Below are 21,061 nucleotides of genomic sequence, written 5' to 3'. Positions count from 1 at the left end.
TTTGTTTTGTTTTACAAAATATAATTATATGAAACCTCTTTGGGTAGTTTCTGCACCTAGAAAGCACATTTGAAGAAAAGGATTATGTATGTGAAAGGATGGTGGAGTTCCTCATGGGAGCAGCCAAGCAGGAAGCATCAGATGTTCTGTCCTTTCAGCTCTTAGAGGCTCTCTTGTTTAGAGTTCAGCTGCACATATTTACTGGAAGATGCCAGAGTGCACTTGCAGTTTTACAGGTAAACATTTATTACAGCTTTTAGTTATACTTTATAGAGAATTTTTAAAGGTCTAAAACATTATAGGTTAGCATTATTTCATAAGAACACCTACTTTAGATTTGAATACTGGTTTTGCCACTTACTAGTAAGTTGTGTAAAGTTATGACTGTTGCCTCATTTGCTTAATGTGGGGATAATGCCTTTTTAAGAGTGCTAATGAGGTTTAAATGAAAATAATGTATGCTAAGTACCTATCAGAATAAAACTTCAATATTCAGACAATAAGGAGGAAAGGAGGAAAAAAATTAGTCCATAGTGAAAATCTCCTCTATGGGTATGGTGGGGTTTCTTTGTTGTTTAGTTTTCTTTTTATCTTATTAGACCTTGAATGTCAAGACACTTAAAATGTACAAATAAATTGAATCTTTTTTCATAAATTATAAACCTTAGCACAGTAAAAATCTGGTATTAACATCTTGCTTTATTTTCATTAAAAAAATTGGTGACTATCAATATTTTGACTTAGGTATTTAATAACTACTCCAAAGAAATATGACACTTGTATACTTCTTTGCCTTTACATTTGAATCTTAATAGGAATAGGAGTTATTATTTTAAAATACACAGATAATTTTTTCATTTTACCTAGAATGCTTTGAAATCAGCTAATGGTGGAATAGTAGCTGAATACCTTAAAACAGGCGATCGATGTTTGGCATGGCTGGCCTACATACATCTTATTGAGTTCAACGTCCTCCCTTCAAAATTTTATGATCCATCTAATGCCAATCCTTCAAGAATTGTTAACACAGAATCGTTTGTAATGCCATGGCAAGCAGTTCAAGATGTAAAGACTAATCCTGACATGTTACTAGCAGTTTTTGAAGGTAAGAGAAATGTTTATAAGTTATATAGAACGTCAGCTTATCCCTTTATAAGTCTTCATAATTAATAGGAACAAATTTGTATGTATATGTTGTAAGTTGTAGTTTCACACTTTGTTATATTAATGCTTAGAAGATTATGCATTGAAAAAAAAAAAGATGGTTAGGAATTGAATTGTGTAAGATAGACCTTTGGCATATATGAAAGCCAGGAACTACATTACATAATTTTTCTGATTATAGCAAAAGAGATCAGCTGAATATGTAGATAATAGAGATTATATAAGTTTATTGAGTTGACTGAATTAGAGAACCTGGTAATTTTTTTAAAGTAGTCCATCAAGGTGAAAGAAGAGAGTATCTTTTCAGGTAACTATGGAAAACAGTAGGGTATAAAAGCCTGTTTCCTCCTGGTAGGAAGTATATAGCATAATCAGAAGATAAAATCTATGCATTTGATATAATTATTAAATGTATGAGGCCATGTAACTGTGTATTGGTATGTAGTCTAAATTCTGTGCTTACAGAAGAGACAAAGGTCTGTGATTTATAGAATTATACTGTTCAGGTCATAAACCCAAAGCAAAGAGATTATTGTAGGTTGGCATGATGAAAGAAGTCTTCATAGAAGAATTAGGACTTGGAGCTGGACTTTGAAGCTTGACTCTGATGTGACATAGTTGGCTTCCTCAAAGATGTGACCCTTGTCTTATCTCTGTATTTCCCAAGGACATATAATGTCTGGCAGCTTACTAAGTGCTTACTAAATATTTATTGAATAAACCAGCTAAGAAAGGGAGGAAAAGGAGGATATTCCTCTTAAGGGAGCTAAGTAAACAAAAGGCAACATAGCAATTGGTGCAACAATGGATTTGAAGGGAGAATCCTTATCAAAGCGAGGGTTTATGTTGTAGAATAGTAGGAATTAAGCTTGGTAAGTGGAATAATACCACATTTTCAAGAACTTTGTAAGTGTGGTAGAGTTGAAGACAGTGGTTCTTGAAGAAAGGCAGCATGTGCTGCAGAGGAATGATCCCAGAGGTACAAAAATAACAAGAAGCTGATGGCCAAAAGTGAAGCACAAAAAACCTGGGAAAGAGGGAATATTAATTAGCAACATTTGAACTCACATAGAGATGTGGGGGACAGATTAAATGTCAGGGAAGAAGAGAAGAAATAGTCCAAGGTGATTGAAAATGTATTGATAAAAACAGGTAAATTTGGGAAGACTGATTTTGGTAGTAGGAATAGTATTTGTGAATGGTAGGTAATTGTTGGGACACTTGGGGGGCTCAGCGGTTAAGCACCTGCCTTCAGCCCAGGGCATGATCCTAGGGTCCTGGGATCACATTGGGCTCCCTGCATGAAGCCTGCTTCTCCCTCTGCCTGTGTCTCTGCGTCTCTCTGTGTCTCTCACGAATAAATAAATAAAATCTTTTTTAAAAAAAGTGTAGGTAATTGGTGGTCCAAGTGGAGATGCTTGTTGGCAGAAGGAAATAAGGAAGTGGACCTTAAATGAATGATTATGGATAGAAAAATAGATTTGAAAGTTATTAACATAGGAGCGATTGTAGTGCTTTACAGTTTGTAATGTGCTTTTGCTGTAAATTATTTCATAGTTGAAGGAGTGAGATATTTTCTCTGAGGAAATGGACATTTAAGAGTATAGCAGGGGCAGCCTGGGTGGCTCAGCAGTTAAGCGCTGCCTTCAGCCTGGGGTGTGATGCTGGAGACCTGGGATTGAGTCCCACATAGGGCTCCCTGCATGGAGCCTGCTTCTCCCTCTGCCTGTGTTTCTGCCCCTCTCTCTCTCTCTGTCTCTTATGAATAAATAAATAAAATCTTAAAAAAAAAAAAAGTATAGCAGTAAGGAGTGAAAGAATAGTCCATGAATGAGACCAAGAAGACATGTAAATAAAGAAGAAATTGAAAAAAAGAAGAACATTATCAAATGCTAATCAAATAAAACAAATGGAGAGATCGGCTTTTATGTTTATTTAGATGATTTTTATAAATGAACTTCAGAAATGCATTTTCGGAATGACATTCACTTATAAATGTAAATCCGGGATCTCTTGTTACCTACCACTGAGCAAGGAGGAAATGGGTGACAGCTGTGCAAAGTGAAACAGTGACCCACTCTCTGAGACACAGAGTGGGGACTACAAGGGGAAAATACCTGTTTTGAAGGAGTAAAGAAAGGATCTGGTGTAGGGGGAGACATTTAAATGGTTGTAGAACAGAGAGCAGCAGGGCCTGTTGAATTGGGTCAGGAAAGATGAAAAGATAATTTTAAAAAAAAGATAATTTGTTCTTTGATTTTTTTTTTTTTAGATCAGTTTTAAGGAATTTAGATACATGCAGACATAGTTTTTTAAGTGAAAACATTGAGATGTGCAAGAGCTCGTATCTAACGAATAGTTTTATTACCAGGAATATGAAGGTAAGAGATTGAGTTTTATGGAGTTTGGAGATATCTGAAAATACCTCCTTTAGGTAGTAATAAGCCAGGATTTCAGTAAAGGATAAGACGATGGTCCAACAAAAGAGTAAGCCGCCGTGTTTCGATGGTATCTCTCTCAGAATTTAAATAACAATCCATTCATTTTATGTTTGATTTCTGTTACTGTGATATTTTTGGATAGATGCCGTGAAAGCTTGCACAGATGAGAACCTTACGGTTGAGGAGAGAGTAGAGGTCTGTGTTCCACTTTACACAAACATGATTGCTCTGCACCAGCTTCTGGAGAGGTAAGACTTGATTGACAACCAGCAGTTAACCTTGTGTTAAAAATTGATTTTTTTTCATATGTTTAGACATGTTTTTTTCTTATTAAGGTATGAGGCTGCAGTGGAGCTTTGTAAATGTTTATTGGAAACCTGTCCCATGAACTGCCAATTGTTGGAAGCCCTTGTTGCTTTATATTTGCAAACAGATCAGCACGACAAAGCCAGGGGAGTATGGCTTACTGCATTTGAAAAAAATCCTCAGAACGCAGAGGTTTTTTATCATATGTGCAAATTCTTCATCTTACAAGTAAGAAAAACCTCATAATTCTTAAAGGTGTTTTTGTGTTTCACATTTTCTTTTTTACTTTTTTTACATTTTCTTATTCTTTAAGATGTTTTAGGCAGGAAGCTTTTCCTGGTCTTTTTCCCTTTGCAAACTGTGTTAGGTATTCTTTCTCTTTGCTAGAAATAGTTCTATCATTGCACTTATTATATTGCTTTGTAGTTTTGTTTCTTGCTGCTTTATATACTATACTAAGGACTCTTTGAGGGCAAGGACCATGTCTTAATCAGATTTAGAGCCCCCAACACACTTCGTACCAGTGCTAAACATGTAATAGAAGTTTATTGGACAGTTGGTAGTCGTGGTATATTGGGTGTTAAGCTGTTTAATGGTTGGTTGGATTTAATTGGAGATCAGAATATAGAAGTTATCTCTACCCCCACCTACTCAAAAAACTTAATGTAATCGGTGGGGGCGGTTAAGGGCTTTTTTTCCTTCCTTGACAGATTTAATTAAACATTGTAAGTCTAATGTGTATCCTTCCTTCCTCTTTTAAAAATAGAATCAAGGAGATAATCTTCTTCCATTTTTGGGGAAATTTATCGCATCCTTCTTTAAACCTGGGTTTGAGAAGTATAATAACTTGGATCTGTTTCGGTAAGTTTGTTGAACCCTTGATTTTATAGAAGAAAAAGATAATATAATTTAGTGGAAAGAAGACAGATTTTTTTTTTTTTTTTTGTGGGTTAATTACATTTTAGACTAATTGAAAAAAATCCTTGAACACTTTTCATAACTGTTATGAGGGCAGTAGAATTGAATAAAAACAGAAAAGATGTAATATACTTTGCATTCTTTGGATGAAAGACTAACAAAGGAAGGTTTGTATTAATAGTGGCTCATTTTGCTTTTAATTCATTGTTATTGTTAACTTAGGACTTAATACTATAGCAACTATAGTACTTAATACTATCTGAGATTGCCTCAGATAATTCTCATACGTTTTAAAAAAATGAATTTTAATTTATTTGATTGGTGATCTCAAATGGATATAAATAATAAACCTTTTACTTTAAGTCTAAAGAGAACTGCTCTAATCTCTGAAGTACAGAGTGAAAAATTTTTGAAGTCTTTTCTCAAGCATCACTTTCTCAGTAACTTATGTAGAGCTCTGTATTTACTGCAAGAGGCTGCAGGAAATCATAAGGAATTATTTTGGCCTGGCGAGGTGGAGGGGGGCCTGTCTTCCCTCCTTCCTCCTCATCTCTCTCTAGGGATCAGCAAACTTTCACTTAAGGGCCATATAGTAAATGTTTTAGGCTTGTAAGTCATGTGGTCTATCACTACTCGTCACCTGTGCTGTTTTAGGGAAAGAGTAGTCATAGACAACATGTAAATGAATGAGTACGACTGTATTCTAATAAAACCTAATTTACAAAAGTAGGTATAATCTCCTGATCCCAAGTAAAACAGCATGAAAGGAAAATACTTTTATTTTTTGTTATGAAGAACTGAGAGAAGGAAGGCCTGAGATACCTGGGTGGCTCATTCAGTTAAGCATCTGCTTTCAGCTCCAGTCCGGATCCCAGAGTTCCAGGATTGAGCCCCGCTTCGGGCTCCCTGCTGCTTCTCCCTCTACTCCTCCCCGACTTGTGTTCGCTCTCTCGCTCACTCACTCTCTTTCTCTCTCAAATAAATAAATTAAATATTCTTAAAAAAGTAAAAACATTTTAAGAAAGGAAGGAAGGTCTGTAAGGTGAAAATCTCCTAAAATTTTTTTGTTGTAGACAATAGCACAGATAAGATTTTGGTTTTACATATGCAAGTCTAATGCTTACATATATTTTTCTTAGGTGTTCTCTGCCTACCCTACAGTGTAGCTGTAGCAGTATTATATAAAAACATATTTTTAAAAAACCATATTTTTTAAAAGTAACCCATGTTTTGTTAATTTGGTGGTCCGTCTACCCTAGAATATTTTGTGAACATTCCAGTCTTATTTGAGATTTGGCAAAAGTTGGGGTCACTATTCTTTCCTAGACTTGAGTCTGTATGTCTGCTTTATGGTAACCAGTTTATTGACATAGTGATTTTAGTAGTTTCTGAAATTCTTTCTGCTGTTACATCTAGAATAATACCTTACAGTTATAAAAGAATTATTTAAAATACAAATTAATGGAGAAGAATTAAACTATTCTATAAGGAACTTAGAGATTGTTCAGCTTTCCCATGCTTTTTTTTTTTTTTTTTAAAGATTTATTTATTTATTCATGATAGACATAGAGAAAGAGAGAGAGAGAGGCAGAGACACAGGAGGAGGGAGAAGCAGACTCCATGCAGGGAGCCCGATATGGGACTTGATCCCGGGACTTCAGGATCACACCCTGGGCCAAAGGCAGGCGCTAAACCGCTGAGCCACCCAGGGATCCCCGCTTTGTCCATGTTTAAGTTAGAGTTTTTTAATGTCTCAAATTTGTGCGTAGGACAGACCCTAAACTGAACTTTTTACAGATTTGCTGGCTCTGGTCTTCCCTTGGGCATGGAGGTACTTGGTTTAGTTGCCAGTTTCTAGTGGTAGCTAACCAAAGATCTTCAGATCTTCTTGATGTCAGCTTTAATGAAGCAGACTAACTGTTGATAAACATTTTGAAATGGGTTGCCTCTAAATAAATCTTCCCAGTTTACTAAGTCCCCTTGCTTTTTTAAATTTTCCATGGGAATAGTCATAATTCTCAGTACACCAAGAGTTACAAGAAAAGAGTATCTTGTGCTTAGTTTATTTAAACTGAAGACCTTATTTACACAGAGTATACATTTTCTGTTAATTTAAGAAATCTTTTTAAAGTCAATTATTAGGAAAATGGCAGTAGGTGAGAGAATTTAAATTTATAAATGTAGCCAGATCATCAATGGGATAAGTCAGTGCTCTTGCTAGGTTCAATTTTTTTTTTTCCACTTTATGAGTAGAAACTGTAAAGCAAAATGCTTAGAATATCCTATATATTATAATATTTACCTAGAGTTGGATCCTGTCATTTCCCTTTCTATGTAACATTTACTATAAAGACAGAGGGCACGTGTGGGGCTCAGTTGGCTGAGTATCTGGCTCTTCATTTCAGCTCACTTCATGTTCTCAGGGTTGTGAGATCAGGCTCTGCATTGGGCTCCGTGCTCAGCGGGGAGTCTGCTGCTCTCCCTTTCCCTCTGCTGTCTCCCCCTCAGCCCCCCCCTCTCAAATAAAAAATATTTTTTTTTTTTTAAGAAAGAACTAGGTAAGGTAATTTTCATTCATTTCAAGTCAATTTGAAGATTAGTACATAGCCACAAAAGTTAACTTGGGGATTTCATTTTACTGAAGTTAACCTAGGGATGGAGTCTCACACAGATTACATTTGAAGTGATCTCTTCTTACATCAGCTTTCAGTTGACAAATCTAACATCTTTAGAAGTTAAGTGATTATCTCATGGTAATATAGCTAGTTATAGCCAAGTCTGCAAGGTGATAACCTGACTTCTAGATGTCTCGTTTCTTCCCTTGCTTATGGTTCCTCCTGCCCTCTGCTACCATACAGCTTCTCTAATCCATTAAAACCTAGTTCCTTGAAATAATTTTTAGACCCAAGAGATCAGTGTGTTTCCTTTAAACACATTGTCCCTGCAGATATTAGTAAATGTTGTACACACAAATTCAGATATATTGGGGGAGAAACCTCAATTAGTGAGAGTCAGATAGATTCTTCACTGATTGACTTCAGTACAGCCTTTAAGCCTTTATCCTATTAAATATCCTACTGTGGCTTTTTAAGAGAGGGCTGTAAATTTCAGTATTTCCCAGTCTTATTTGCTCACAGACCTCTTTTGACAAGTGCCTTATGGACCATTTGTTACAGAATACACTTTGATATCCTATCTAAAATGAAACCCGCAATAGTACATTATTTGTATGTATGTATATGAGAAAGAGACTGTTTTCAGATGTCAAGTTTTGTAATTCTTAAAGAATTTTTTTTTTTTTTTTTTACAAAAAGTATAGATTTTGTGGGAGAATTTTAGAGACGTGGTAATCCCGTTTGTCCTGTTTTTCATTAGACTTAATTAGATTATTAATTTGGGGGCTAGAATAAATTCATTTTAAAGAGGAGTTACTCATGTGGGTATAAAATAGACTATGTAAATTCTAGAGATGTGACCAAACCAGTATGGTATACATGTGAAAATAAAGTTTCAAGACTACAAAAATACTTCAAAGAGAGTTAAGTTGAAGCAGAAGTGTTTTTGTTTTGATTTGGTTTGGTTTCTTGAGTATTAGTAATCCATGTGTGCATAGGCATAATTTCAAACAGAGGTTTGTTGGTTTCTTATTTTTTTCAGGTATCTTTTAAATATCCCAGGACCACTTGACATTCCAGCCCATTTATGTAAAGGGAATTTTGATGATGAGATGTTTAACTACCAAGTTCCTTATTTGTGGCTGATTTACTGGTGAGACATTAGAGAGAAATATTGCATATTAGACTTGCCCTTGTTATTACTGAATTACACTGTATTAAAATTAATTTGGTGTTAAAGTCATTGGAGCAAAATTGAAGGGATGCTAAGGTTTATACATTATTAAAGAAGAAACATCAAAAGAAGGATTCCATTGTAATAATACTGTAATGTTTAAAATAATACTTTTTCATTCCTTTACCTAATCTAATTGAGCTGTAGACATACAATGTTTTCCTTCATTTTTTAAACAGCCTTTGTCATCCTCTTCAATCAAGTATTAAAGAGACAGTGGAGGCATATGAGGCAGCATTAGGGGTGGCCATGAGATCTGATATAGTGCAGAAGATTTGGATGGAGTAAGTTTAGTTCATCTTAATAAGAATGGGATTTGGAATAAGGGGATATGGTGGGGAAAGGGGTGATCAGTTTTCTCAGTGAGAGAAACACTGCCTTAATTATAATGTTTTTCTTTTGGCAGTTATCTTGTCTTTGCCAATAATAGAGCTGCTGGATCCAGAAACAAAGTCCAAGAATTCAAATTTTTTACTGATTTAGTGAATAGATGTTTGGTTACAGTCCCTGCCCGATACCCCATTCCTTTTAGCAGTGCTGATTACTGGTCCAACTATGAATTTCATAATAGGGTAAGAACTTAAAACTTTTCTTTAGCTATTTGTATAAAAGAAGGGGGCTTAAAAAAAATGACAGCAAATCTCTTTGTTTGATGTCAGTAGAGCTTTTCTTAGGATCACTTTCCTAGCATTTACTGTTATTCTTGACCATGTTTCCTTCTTATGTCTTAAATCTAGGAACAGAGCCCTTTAAGATAAAATGTGCATATTGATTGTTATATTTAAGAAAACCTAACATTGAAGAGATGTTAAGGTTTAATACATATTAAAGAAGAAAGATTAAAAGAAGTAATTATAATGATACCTGTAATGTTTGCTTGATTAGTTGGAAATTTTACTGAATGAAAAATACCGTAATATACAGTGTACCTACTGTTTTTAGTTACTATTTGTCAAGTGAATATTAGCTATAAGTAGAGCATAAAAAAGCTGAAATTACATGCTGTTTAGAATTTTAATAGTAGAATGACTAATGATATATTTATAAGGTTATTTTCTTATAGGAAAGGAAGCAGAGGTTTGTTTTAGTTTATTTTTCAGACTCCTTTCATTCAGTACAATGTAGTCTAAAAGCTCCTATTAAAGCTCCATGTAGACTAAAACATATATGTATTTTATTTTTTGGTGGGATGGTTTTGTTGCTAATCGGGATAACCAATTATTATGCTTTGTACTTCTATGCCATTCTTTATCCCAGGATCTCAAACCACTTTATGGACATTAAGTCATTTACACACGGGCATTCCATGAGCAAGATGTGGCAGGTATTATTAGTCCTATGACTTGCCCAGCTATACAGCAAGTAAAGGTAGACTCAGGAATGTAAACCCGGACTCCTGGCTTCTTGTCAGTGTTCTCAGTCCATGGCTGTCATCACTAGATCATATTTCCTAATTCATATTTGGAAAGTCACTAATATAATTAATGGTAGGAACTGTAACTCACAGCATCATACATTATTATAATTTATACATTCATGTCTTAAAGACCATTTTGGTTTTCTCATTAAAACACATAGGTAATTGGATTTCACATTTTGTTGCATTCATTTTCCCCCCTCAACCTTTACAGGTTATTTTCTTTTATTTGAGCTGTGTTCCAAAGACTCAGCATTCCAAAACCTTGGAACGGTTTTGCTCAATTATGCCAACTAATTCTGGACTTGCACTGAGGTAAGAAGAAATAAAATTATCTTTGGTCTCAGCTTAATAGTATATAGCTCTTCATATAAAATTATTCTTAAAAACTTGGTAAGAATAGTCTTTTCTTTAGTATTTTCTCATTGATGCATACTACTTTAATTTCAGAATTGTTAAGCAATATACAGCTATTCATGTAAAAGTCAGTGTAAAAATTTGGTCACTTTAGAAAACTACAGGTTATAAGAGGCATACAATTCAAGTAAAGTTCATCTGTGTTCCCTCAGCACATGCCATCTGTCCTCAGCACATGCATTAATAGCAAGAAGTGTGTTTTACACAGCAAAGGAATATTACTTAAAAGGTTTGTAAAGTGTTAACAGAGATAGCAGTCAACTATATATATTTTGGTTACTATGACTTGTTCTCATGTAGGTCAGTTGCTTTCAGGTAATAGCATGCATCAGAGTCTCCTGGGATGCTTATTTAAAATGTAGATTCCTGGGGGCACCTGGCTGGCTCAGTCAGTAGAGCATGTGACTCTTGATCCTCAGGGTTGTGAGTTGGGCATAGAGCCTACTTTAAAAATTAGTACTAAAATAAGTACTTTAAAAATAAATACTAAATAAAATGCAGATTCCTGACCTGGAGCCCTCAAATCACATTTGAGAAACATTTATCTAGGGATTTTATACCTTGAGTGAGAGGGAGATTTCTGAGCATTTCTTGTAGTTTCCCTGCTCTAACAGAGTAAACTTATTCTCACCCCCAAGAATTGTGCATTTTAATTCAAAACGGTACCCTCCATGCTAATATTTTGGCTTCTTGTGCAGTCACTACCACTGCATCAGTTGTCTTATGTTTCTAAGTTTGTTTTGTGGATCAGTAAGGTACCTAAAATACCAAATATTATGTTTATTTATATTCCACTTAACCATGTATGTGGGAAAATGGTATGAGATTGAAAAAAATGTAAAGGCCTAAGGCTATGACAAAAATAGTGTTTCATAATAAAAGTTCTTAGTAAGCGTCCCAGTCTACAGAAACTAATACAGAAATTTCTCTTATACAACATCACCTTTGGGGCACCTGGGTGGCTCAGTCTAGTTAAGTGTCTACCTTTGGCTCAGTTCATGATCCCAGGGTGGTGGGATCGAGCGCCTCGTCTGACTCCCTGCTACTTCTGTCCCCCCCTGCCTCTCACCCTGTTCATATGTATATATAATAAAATCTTTTTTTAAAAAAATAAAGCATTATCTTTGGTAAAACATGAAAAATAGAAAATGTTATAATTTGACTAGTTTCTATTAGGATAGGCTTCTAGGAATACAGATAGGGTAATTGTTGGTTTTAATGGTTAAAGCTCCACTTGTTTTGGTAGTTATTTCCTTGTGGTTATCCCCCTGCCCCGAATAGAGAACTTAATAATTAGTCACTGTACTTACATTTTAATCCAATAAACATTCATATTTATATTTACTCTTTAATTAAAAAAATACAAGGAAATTACATTAATATATCAAGTCATTTTCAAAAATTTTGAGGAGGGAGCACGTGGAGTGAGTGCTTTATTAGGACTACGTAGGCCTATTTTGTTTGTTGAATATGGTAGGGGTCTTGACTGGGCATCTTGCTAGTTTGCCTATTCCTGTTCCAGGGCAATTTTTGTAAGAGACATTCTATAGTCACTTGCTGAGTAGCCTTGAGGGATTATAACTGATCAAAAATTATACCTCATCAAATATTCTGCTCATAGAGCACATTTGGGGTTCCCTACACTTGCAATGCTTTTGTTCATTTTCCTGAATGTACTTTGCAGGCTACTTCAACATGAATGGGAAGAAAGCAATGTTCAGATTCTGAAACTTCAAGCCAAGATGTTTACATATAATATTCCAACATGCCTGGCCACCTGGAAAATGTAATGCAGCAATCATGTACATGTTTTTATAGCTATTGCTTTTATTTGTAAGGTTTGCTCCAGACAGGTAAATCTGAAATGACATCTTTTTTTTTTTTTTTTCCTGGACAGATCTCTCCTCTAATTTAGATTTATTTTGGCACTTGCTGAGGTTTTCTACGGAGAGTAAGGGAGTTCTTATTAACCATTGCTTCTAAAAGCAAAGTAGATGGAGTTCTATTTTTTTTTCTTTTTAAGCAGAACATTTAGATAACAGTACTGTTATAAAACAAATCTGTTACACACATTTTAAGACCATCTTTTTTTAAACGTGGGGTTTCCCCGTATTATAGTCTGGTGTCGTCTTTCTTTTAAAGGTATTATTAGTGCCAGGTGTTTCTACTATAATTACGAGTATTTTTAACAAACGTTATTTATGTTCAAAACACTGGTCTGCTTAATTCTTGTAAAGTTGATAAAAATTGTTGAATTTTTCTTTTCACTATAGGTTACCCTCCTTGGAAGTTTAGCCTGTTACTTTCAGGAAGTTTTGTACTCAGATTCATTCCCACAGTCAGCTTTCTGCCAGTGGTAGTGTCTCATCTCGTTCAAAAATATATAAAATTTTCTTTTCCCTTTTCTATATTCCTTTTTTTTCCCCTTAGAGCCATTGCTGCTGAGATTGTTCTAAAGGGACAGAGAGAGGTAAGCTATGATCGACTTATCAGATGGGTCACTTTGTTTTTAAGCTGTTCGGCCCCTTTTGTTGTATCCTCAGTTTAAAAGGATTAAAACCTAAACATTCACGTGCTAAGAGCTCTAAACGTTGGGAAACTTGAAAACCCAATGTAACCATTTTGTATATGATGAGGTCCCAGTGAAATAACTAGGATTATGAAGGTGTTTTTCATCATGTTTCCTGATGGAATTGTGTATATATCTATCTTATAGGTCCACCGTTTATATCAGAGAGCCTTACAGAAGTTACCTCTTTGTGCATCACTGTGGAAAGATGTAATGCTTTTTATCTTTTATTTCATCTTGAAGTTTTCCTATAAATTTTCTGCATGTGCCATATCCATTGATGTGGTGATGCTCAAAATCTAGCTAAGTCTTACTTCTGTGCTTCCCTGTCTTTTACAGCAACTCTTGTTTGAAGCATCAGAAGGAGGTAAAACTGATAACCTGAGAAAACTAGTTTCCAAGTGCCAAGAGATTGGAGTCAGCCTAAATGAGCTCTTAAATTTAAACAGTTACAAAACAGAAAGCAAGAATCATTGAACACTGGGTGCAGTCAGTTCTAAGTCCTTATAATAATTGCCAAAATTATTTGAATGATCCTTCAAGATTAGGCTGATCCCTGGCTAAGGTCTGCGTAAGGCAGACAAGCATTACTGATCATATCAAGTCCCCTACAATATCTATCCTCAAAACCGGAAGCAATGAACATGACCCTCTTCGGTTGGATAAATGAACTTCCTGTTTGGCCTACTTCTGGGCCCTGCCAGATTCTCATAACATCATGTACGTAAGTATAGTTCCTCAAAGTGACTGACATTTATTTTAATTTTGCTTTGTTTTTGTTTTTATTTTTTATTCCCCCCCCCCCCCCCCCTTTCTTTATGTTGTGCTATTCCTGATTCACTTGACACTCTCTGATGCCTGAGAGATTCTTGTTTGGGATTTAATTTCCAGGGCTGTGTTTACAGTAAAAAGCAGGCAGTCCCTTTTAGTTCTTCTTCTTTAAACCTTTTGAGATTCTTCATTTCAGGATTTAAAACTTAAGCAGTCCACCTTAAGGAAAGTGTAACTGCCATGGCCACAAGTCTGCTAGTTGCACTTGAATGCTCTAACAGGGTTGTTTATTGCCCTTTCTACGTTCTGGACTCCTTGCCGAGACTGTTTAACTTGAAGATTAAAGAAACTATTGCAAATGCCAGTGCATCAGAACCTAAGAGTGGTCAAATATTATGTGCAATTTTTTTGTAAAGAAATTTTAATTTATAATAAAGTTTAACAGTTTAAAGAACAGTTAATATTTGAACTGCTTTGTACTGAAATACTACTTTGTAGTATTAAAATTGTTTATAAACAAAATATTTTTAATATAAGTTAACTTTTTAAAAAATGTTGCTGTCTTTATTCACTTTTCACACTGTGGTGGGAAAGGGTTGAAGTAGGAGATACGGATTTTCCACTGTAACTGTAGCCTAACCTGCTTTCCCATAAAAACATTCCAGTGATTTTTAAATTTACCACAAGGTAGATTTTCTTTTGTTTTCAAGGCAGCGAACACATAGGTTTGCATTACCATTAAATTCCTCATTCTGACGACCCGATGTTTAGAAAGTATCTCCCAACTGTAGTTTGCTTAGTGCCATGCTTATGTTGAATATCAGTATGACCAAATATAAAGAAGACCTTGCAGTTTTTTTTCCCGGTCTGTAGTCGGTTATTTGCACCTGGTAGAAAATTGGTTAATCACACAGACACAGTTTCACAAATCTGGTTTTATAGCCACAATTTAATCTAACTGTTGGAGGCAGAACAGCAGCCCCCTTGAAGTAGTAGGCACATTTGTACATCTGTACATTCGTGTAATTCTTAGTCAAAACAAAACCATGTTTTGAGGCCCCACTGTGTGTGCACTGGACGGTGCATATTTGGCTAGCAAGTGCTGTTGGTGATGTAAGGAATGAAACCTACTTGTCTAGTGTCTTTCATTAAATCAAAAAGAAGCTAATTGATTTTCCCTTAAATCAAAGAAATATGGGAGGAAGATCATATTCTTCCATTGTATGCATTTAACTGTTTAACCTTAAAGGTTTTCCTGCTGTTTTTTGAACACCATTAAGTTAGGTACTTAGAAAAAATTCTTTCAGTCTATTCCCTCATAGTATAACGGTTTTGTTAACTGAAATGTCTCAATAGATTTTTTTTGAGACAGTGCTACATTTTGAACTTTTGTGTATTCTTAAACTTGACATTTGTTGAATTAACAATTCATCAGCAGTACCTTTTATTTAATTTTTTTTAGAAAAAGATTTATTCATGAGAGAGAGAGAGAGAGGGGCAGAGACACAGGCGGAGGGAGAAGCAGGCTCCATGCAGGGAGCCCAACGTGGGACTCCATCCCGGGTCTCCCCAAGGATCACGCCCTGGGCTGAAGGTGGCGCTAAAATGCTGAGCCACCCGGGCTGCCCCAGCAGTACCTTTTAAATCTTTTTTAAAAAAGAATACTTTGGGGGCGCCTGGGTGGCTCAGTTGGTTAAGTGTCTGCCTTTGTCTCAGGTCAAGATCTCCAAGTCCTGAGATCAAGCCCCACTTTGGGCTCCCTCTCAGCCGGGAGTCTGCTTTTCTCTCTCCCTCTGTTACGTCCCCCTGCTTGTGGTCTCTCTCCCTCTTTTAAAAAAAAAAAAAATACTTTTGGGGCACCTGGGTGCCTCAGTCAGGTGAGCATCTGACTCTTGATTTTGGCTTAGGTTATCACCTCAGGGTCATGAGATCAAGCCCTGCATCAGGCTTCATTCACACTAGACATAGAGCCTGCTTAAGATTCTTAAGATTCTCTCCCTCTGACCCCACCCCCTATACCCTCTCCCTGAAGAAAAAAAAAAAAAGAAGAAAATGCTTTGGTGCATCAACTCCAAGGTCCAGCCATGCCGGCTATACACTGTAACAACTCCAGGGGTCGCCATCACGTATTGTGCTTAGTCATGCAGGCAGAAGACCTAGCGTGTGTTACGCAGCTCTTTTCCTCTTTGATCAGTTGTCATACTGCTATTTAAAATCAAGAAGCTTGGGACGCCTGGGGGGCTTAGCGGTTGAGCGTCTGCCTTCGGCTCAGGGCGTGACCCTGGGGTCCCCAGATCGAGTCCCACTTTGGGGCTCCCTGCATGGGGCCTGCTTCTCCCTCTGCCTGTGTCTCTGCGTCTCTCTCTCTCATGAGTAAATAAATAGAATCTTAAAATAAAGAAGCTTGGGGTGCCCAGCTGGCTCAGTCAGTAGAGCATGCAACTCTTGATCTTGTGTTTGTAAGTTCAAGCCCCACATTGTGGGTGGGGTTTACTTAAAAAAAAGTATTTTAAGTAAATAAAGTGAAGAAGCTCTTTGACAAATTACGTTTAAGATACCGTCTTATGTCACCCCTTCTTCCTGTAATTTTACAAATCCACTTTAACCTCAAAAAAAAAAAAAACCGCACTGCTTACAAGTAAGGTGTATGTATGCGTTTTGATCATCCTTCCATATTTTTACCCGTTTTTTAATTAAATGCTTTTAACATAGAATATTAAAATTTGGGATTAAAGTTGATAAAGTTACTGTGGTAGCATAAATACGGTATTTAACCTGCTGTACGACTTGAAGTCTTTGGGCAGAGAAGCGGCAAACAGCGAGGAAAGCTTAGTCCCTGAGAACTGCAGTTGTTCGCTCTCCCCTGCTCCCACCGCGGGGGAAATACAAAAGGGGCATTTTAGGCTTCGGGGCTTTATCTCTGGTAAAGGAAGTGGTGTGGCAGATTGCAGGGTTATTTTTATGTGTTTTTCTCCATTTTAGAGAACAGCCTAATATTTCTATTTGCCTTTTAACGGAAAGTGGACCTTGTAACATTGTTGTCACTGGATTATCTAAGGCGGTTTGCTTTCAATTAAAGGGGCATATAAACCTCCATCATAAAGCAGGCAGGAATCTCCAGGTGCAACATCTAAGAGCTAAAGGCACTAAGCGGACAAGCAAGAGGTGATTAAAACTGACAACAAATGTAGAGAGACTTTATTGAAGATTGTAGTTCAGATATTCTTCAAGGTTGTTGGAAAAGTAGGAGCATGTGGCTATAATACAAAGCTTAATTCTTGCTTAAAGCTGTCGTGTGTTCTCAGATAAGTCCTAATTTCCTTAGTCTGCTTTCATATCTGTGCGTTGACATTAGTGTGAGGGAAGAATGGGGAAATAAAATTTCAGTAACCTTTTAGGTTTGGGTACCATGCCTGCAGATGTAGCATTGCCCCTCAGTACAAATTAACAGCGATTATACAGAGCATTTTGGAATAAGAACTGTTCAAGAAAAGGCCAACTTCCGAGGAGCATTCTTGACTTTTTTTGTTCAACCTCACAGTTTCATAATTGGGTATACCTTTGTCTTTCCAATCTGTGATACTGAATGTAGGTGATAGAGCTGAGCTGGAAAAAAGTTTTGTTTTGTTTTTTTAAGATTTATTTATTCATGAGAGACACAGGCAGAGGGAGAAGCAGGCTCCATGCAGGGAACCTGATGTGCGACTTGATCCCAGGACCCCGAGGTCAGGCCCTGAGCCAAAGACAGACACTCAACCACCCAGGTGCCCCTGAAAAAAGTTTTATTTTCTTAGGGCTGTGTTCCATTTACCACCAAGAAGTCCCCTGGCTTTCTGCAGGTGTTCTTAAGTAGTGCATTTATTATTTAGGGGGTCAGCCCCGTAAGGACATGCTGCCCCGCCCTGCCCTCATTGCCATGGCTCACTACCCCTCACATAGCCTACTCAGTAATAGTTAGGCTGTACTTTGTATTACTTGTGGTGTCTGCAATAAATGTGAAGAGTTTTTCTCTTTTTATTCCCTCTGACATCTTTGAGGTAGATAACAGCTATGTCTGTCTTTCATAGGTAGTAAAATGGATGTAGAATTTGTCTCCACTCTTCATTTGATCTTTACAAGAGAGAACCCACCACAAGTCTTCAGAGACTCCACAGAACAATCACATTTTTTTTCCTTCATTTCAGAATCAATCTGATGGGCCTAGGTGGCTCAGTCAGTTAAGCATCTGCCTTAGACTCCGGTCATGATCTCCGGGTCCTGGAATCAGCCCTGTGTTGGGCTCCCTGCTCAGTATGGAGTCTTCTTCTCCCTGTCTCTCTGCCCACCCCCCAACTCATGCTCTTTCTTCTCTCTCTCAAATAAAATCTTTAAAAAATCAACTTGAGCTTTGTGCTAGGTATATGCAAAGATGAGAAGAGAGGCCCATGAATCTAACAGAAGAGTATGTGCCAAGGAAGGTTTTTTTTTTTTTTTTTTTTAAGATTTTATTTACTTGAGAGAAAGAGAGCATGATAGAGGGAGTGCAGAGGGAGAAGCAGCGAGCCAGACAAGGGGCTCCATCCTAGGACTCTGGGATCATGACCTGAGCCGAAGGCAGACGCTTGACCAACTGACACTGAGCCACCCAGGCTCCCCGCCAAGGAAACATTTTCAGAGGGCTCTGAGTTTGGGCTGGGAAAGGTTGAGAAAGTCTTGGATGAAATGAATCATCGGCTGACTCATAAAATAAAAGTTAAGGCCAGTAATATTTACAAAAATTGCATGCTACTAATGCCTGAATATTGTAGAAGGGTTTTCACATTGTCTATAAACCTGTACATTTTTTTTTACAACTTCCTGAAAAGCTGCTTCAACTTTGTACTAATTTATTCACAACTATTAGACATGATGACAAATCTGACACGTTAAACTCCATACCAGCCTCATCTGTCCGTCTCGGGGCACATTGGGCTTCCAAATCCATATGAACATGTTGAATAGGAGTGAGTCTTGTCAGGCCCAATTTAAACAGCCTTGATGTGCAGAGTCTGATTGGAATTCCAACTGCTACAACTGACGTTTTTTTTTTTTCCCCTAACTCCATGGGTAATGCATGAATAAAATGCTCCTTTGAACATTTACCAGGATCTGCAGATGCTGCAGAGCCCTGTTCAATCCCCGCCAAGGCTACAAACTTCTGTTCCATGACTCTGAGACTCATGGTTATTTTTCTGTCTATAAAAGAACTACCTGGAGACAGCCCAGCTTACAGTGCTTTTAACTGATTTTTCCAAATGACATATTTTAGCCCAACATAAGAAATGTTTCAGTGTGGGACTCAGGAATAAAGTAGTTCCACTGGGGAGCAAAAAATTTCACATGAGCTTAGAAGGAATGTGTGCTTCCTGGTTTCATCAAGAAAGCAGAGTTTCCGAAATACCTGAGGCAAATTTGATTTGTCTTACATGATTTTCCCGTGAGTGCTCGTGGGCCTGAATCTTTTTCCTCTAGTTTAAAGGTACAACTTACTGCATAGATGACCGCGAATAGAATATTAACAACATGTGAGTCAATTGCATATCACAAACACTGTAGAATAACAAATATTTTACTTCTATAGAAGATGTTAATAAATTTGGGGGACCACCCAAAATATAAATGAATGCGACTCTTCAAAGAGCCATCTTCAGTGAATTGGGTAAAAGCCTAAATCCCAACAAGAAAACTCTTCGCACAGCTTTTCTAAAAGAGGATACTGCACTTGCCTTTAATTTAGTAACATAAACTTCAAGATTATCAAGCTTCAACCAAAATCAAAGGTGGTTTGACAATAGTGTTTGGTCAATGAAGCAAATTAAATCTTGCAAGTGTTCTTACCTAGTGATGTAAGCTTATGAAAGAATGATAGCCAACAGCCTAAGGGAGCTGGACCGATTAGGAAGAGTGATAGAGGACTGGTGAGCTGTTTGCATTAGTGGAGATAATTGGGACATTGTTCCCCGGGCTAAGACAAACCCCCCAGCTCAGCACATCATACACTCAAAATGATGAGACTGCCTGTGGATAGCTTTGGCATTTCGTGCTGGTCGAAACGGAGCCACAAAGGAATAGTTTCAGGAAATAGAGGGGTATGAACCAATGTGAATAATGAAAAAAAAAACATAGCTGAAAGATCTGGATGTGATTTAGCTCCACCATTAACCAGTGCGTAATCCTGACAGGGTATTTCATTGCTTCTTGTCTGTTTCCACATACACAAAATAGCTAAGTGGTGCCGAGAGATTATATAGCAGAAATCTTTTTTAAGATTTATTTAATCTTTAAAGATTTTATTTAATCATGAGACACACACACACACACACACACACACACACACACACGCAGAGACAGACAGGGAGAAGCAGGCTCCATGCAGGGAGCCCGACGCGGGACTTGATCCCTGGTCTCCAGGATCAGGACCTGGACTGAAGGCGGCGCTAAACCTCTGAGCCACCCGGGCTGCCCCAGAAATTATCTTTTTAAACATAGAAATATCTTGAGGGCAAAGAGATGGTACAAAATAAGTTTGCTTTGTAAAATTTTGTGGACATACCCTACTGTCAGTTGGAGCATGTGATCAAATACTCCAGCATGATTTAGTTGCCGTCCCTAAGAAACAAGGGAAAGCACTACCACTTAAATTTAGTGGTGTTCCTGCCCAAAATAACAGGTAAAACTAGCCATTAGCAGATGGTATTTACTTCAGGTTTAAGTCAGAAGAGAGCAGTATGAAGATCCTGTGTCACCAGTTCTGAGGTTTCTCAGCATGTTAGCTTATTTGGGTGGTGTAACAGGGGAGAAGGACCACTTAACTCCGGGCCCGTTTCCACTTCTTGAAGGGTGGGGAAAGCATGCATTGCTAACTGAGGTGTAGAGAGTAGCCAACACTCTTGGGAGTTGCGCCTGAAGAGCGTGGCACTATTGACCAATTCCGGCTGGCTTACTCTTGCAGGTCAGGCAGAAGTAATAAAGTGACTTCCTAATTAGGCAAGAGTTTGCGTGATCCCCAAGCTGGAAGACAACCCTCTGGGGACATACTTAGAAGAGAAATGCTTTTTTTTCTAACCATAATTTTACTCTACCGTAATGATTCCAAGTCTGGGGGAAGCTCTAGTCCCAGTGGTGGAAAGAAAAGAAAACCAGAAAATGTGTAACAGAGGGTAATCGGTAGCATTCACTTTTGGCTGTTGA

The 21,061-nt window shown here is 37.3% G+C and overlaps 1 protein-coding gene across 1 annotated transcript in view; it reads left to right on the top strand.

Moving 5' to 3' along the window:
* The window catches only part of ZFC3H1 (zinc finger C3H1-type containing), a 56,866-nt gene extending 42,558 nt beyond the window's left edge, over positions 1 to 14,308 (top strand). The window contains exons 23-35 of the mRNA XM_072742411.1: positions 48 to 236; positions 868 to 1,105; positions 3,748 to 3,853; positions 3,941 to 4,139; positions 4,678 to 4,772; positions 8,487 to 8,597; positions 8,858 to 8,962; positions 9,085 to 9,250; positions 10,310 to 10,410; positions 12,197 to 12,298; positions 12,943 to 12,982; positions 13,229 to 13,291; positions 13,421 to 14,308. Of these exons, the coding sequence (XP_072598512.1) occupies positions 48 to 236; positions 868 to 1,105; positions 3,748 to 3,853; positions 3,941 to 4,139; positions 4,678 to 4,772; positions 8,487 to 8,597; positions 8,858 to 8,962; positions 9,085 to 9,250; positions 10,310 to 10,410; positions 12,197 to 12,298; positions 12,943 to 12,982; positions 13,229 to 13,291; positions 13,421 to 13,558 (1,653 nt within the window). The 3' untranslated portion in view covers positions 13,559 to 14,308. The remainder of the gene's footprint in view (positions 1 to 47; positions 237 to 867; positions 1,106 to 3,747; positions 3,854 to 3,940; positions 4,140 to 4,677; positions 4,773 to 8,486; positions 8,598 to 8,857; positions 8,963 to 9,084; positions 9,251 to 10,309; positions 10,411 to 12,196; positions 12,299 to 12,942; positions 12,983 to 13,228; positions 13,292 to 13,420) is intronic.
* The last annotated feature ends 6,753 nt before the right edge of the window (positions 14,309 to 21,061 follow it).

This window comes from Vulpes vulpes, chromosome 16 (assembly GCF_048418805.1).
Source record: "Vulpes vulpes isolate BD-2025 chromosome 16, VulVul3, whole genome shotgun sequence".
In the NCBI taxonomy this organism is placed as follows: domain Eukaryota; kingdom Metazoa; phylum Chordata; class Mammalia; order Carnivora; family Canidae; genus Vulpes; species Vulpes vulpes.
Note: the sequence above shows the minus strand (reverse complement) of the source record. Positions and strands in the feature narration are given on the sequence as shown.